General features: G+C 36.8%; 1 protein-coding gene across 1 annotated transcript in view; it reads left to right on the top strand.

The window, feature by feature from the left end:
- The first annotated feature begins 229 nt into the window (after positions 1-229).
- The window catches only part of LOC131661942 (chlorophyll a-b binding protein CP29.3, chloroplastic), a 1,923-nt gene continuing 747 nt past the window's right edge, over positions 230-1,405 (top strand). Inside the window, exon 1 of the mRNA XM_058931604.1 lies at positions 230-842. Within this exon, the coding sequence (XP_058787587.1) occupies positions 330-842 (513 nt within the window). The 5' untranslated portion in view covers positions 230-329. The remainder of the gene's footprint in view (positions 843-1,405) is intronic.

The raw sequence follows: 1,405 nt of genomic DNA, 5'->3' as shown, positions 1-1,405 counted from the left end.
TCAGAACAATTCTGTCCACCCATGAGTTTAATAACCAACTGTTAATTTGTTAGTCTTTCCACATTAATTATATTTAAATACAATTTATTTATAAAGCTAGATTGTTTTTCCTTAAAAAATTCACTTTAAAGGTACGTATAAAAAGATAAAAAGAAACCAAGAAAATAAAAAGTGAAAAAAAATGTTTGACATTAAGATCCACACAATAAATATGACGTATCAATAAACCAACCATGCAGAGATAAGGCACCTTTGAACCTCACATACACACTCCATCACAAATATAAATTTCCCACTTTGTCCCTCTACTTTCCAAACATACTTTCACTATGGCCACCACCACAACCGCCGCCGTCTCGTCACCCTTTTTCGGCACCCGTCTCAGCAAACCAGCCTCCAACATTGGAAGAATCCGCGCCTTTTTCAACATCAACATCAAAAAAGCACTGCCAAAGAAAAAGGAAGTGAAGAAAGTGAGACAACCCGAAAGTGACGGACTAGTTTGGTTTCCCGGCGCGCAGCCGCCGGAATGGTTAGACGGAACCATGATCGGGGATCGTGGTTTTGATCCGTTGGGGTTTGCTAAGCCTGCTGAGTATCTTCAGTTTGACCTTGACTCGCTTGACCAGAATTTAGCTAAGAATCTTGCTGGTGATGTGATCGGGACTAGAGTGGAAGCTTCTGATGTGAAACCGACGCCGTTTCAGCCGTATTCGGAGGTTTTTGGGATTGAGAGGTTTCGTGAGTGTGAACTTATTCATGGAAGGTGGGCCATGCTTGGTGCTCTTGGTGCTTTGGCCGTTGAAGCTTTTACTGGTGTCGCATGGCAAGATGCCGGAAAGGTAACTTTTTTTATTACATTTTCTTTCTTGCTAGTTGCCAGTGTTTTCACCATTTTATCTAATTTTAGTATATGGTTAAAAAAATGAATAATTTGAACATGTGTTTTTGAAAGGTGTCGGTGTTACAGAGGATAATAATTTGTACACAGTAATTAAAAGTAATGAAAGTAAAATTAGAGTGGCAACTCATTAACATCAATAGGATGGGATGAGATATTAGCATGTGTGGAAACAAGAATAGTGAAACTATAGGACAAGATAGTGGAATTTGTATTTAGAGGTTGATTTTTTTTATAAAATATTGGTATAATCCAGATATGGACAATGTAATATGGTCCCGATATTATGTATGTGATAGTGTTGCAAATATTCCTGGTTAGCTTTTTGTTTTAGAATGATAATATGGCTGAACATGATCAAGACTTCTGAACCAACAACGATGAAGACAAGAATTCACATTATTATTTGATTTGAAGGAGATTTTGTCATGTTTATTTTTATTTTGTTCCCTTTCATAAGATAGTTCTACACAAGTTCTCCAAAACTTTATTAGTTAAACAAAT

This window comes from Vicia villosa, linkage group LG3 (genome assembly GCF_029867415.1).
Source record: "Vicia villosa cultivar HV-30 ecotype Madison, WI linkage group LG3, Vvil1.0, whole genome shotgun sequence".
In the NCBI taxonomy this organism is placed as follows: Eukaryota; Viridiplantae; Streptophyta; class Magnoliopsida; order Fabales; family Fabaceae; genus Vicia; species Vicia villosa.
The sequence above is the reverse complement of the archived record's forward strand: the minus strand, read 5'-3'. Positions and strand labels throughout refer to the sequence as shown.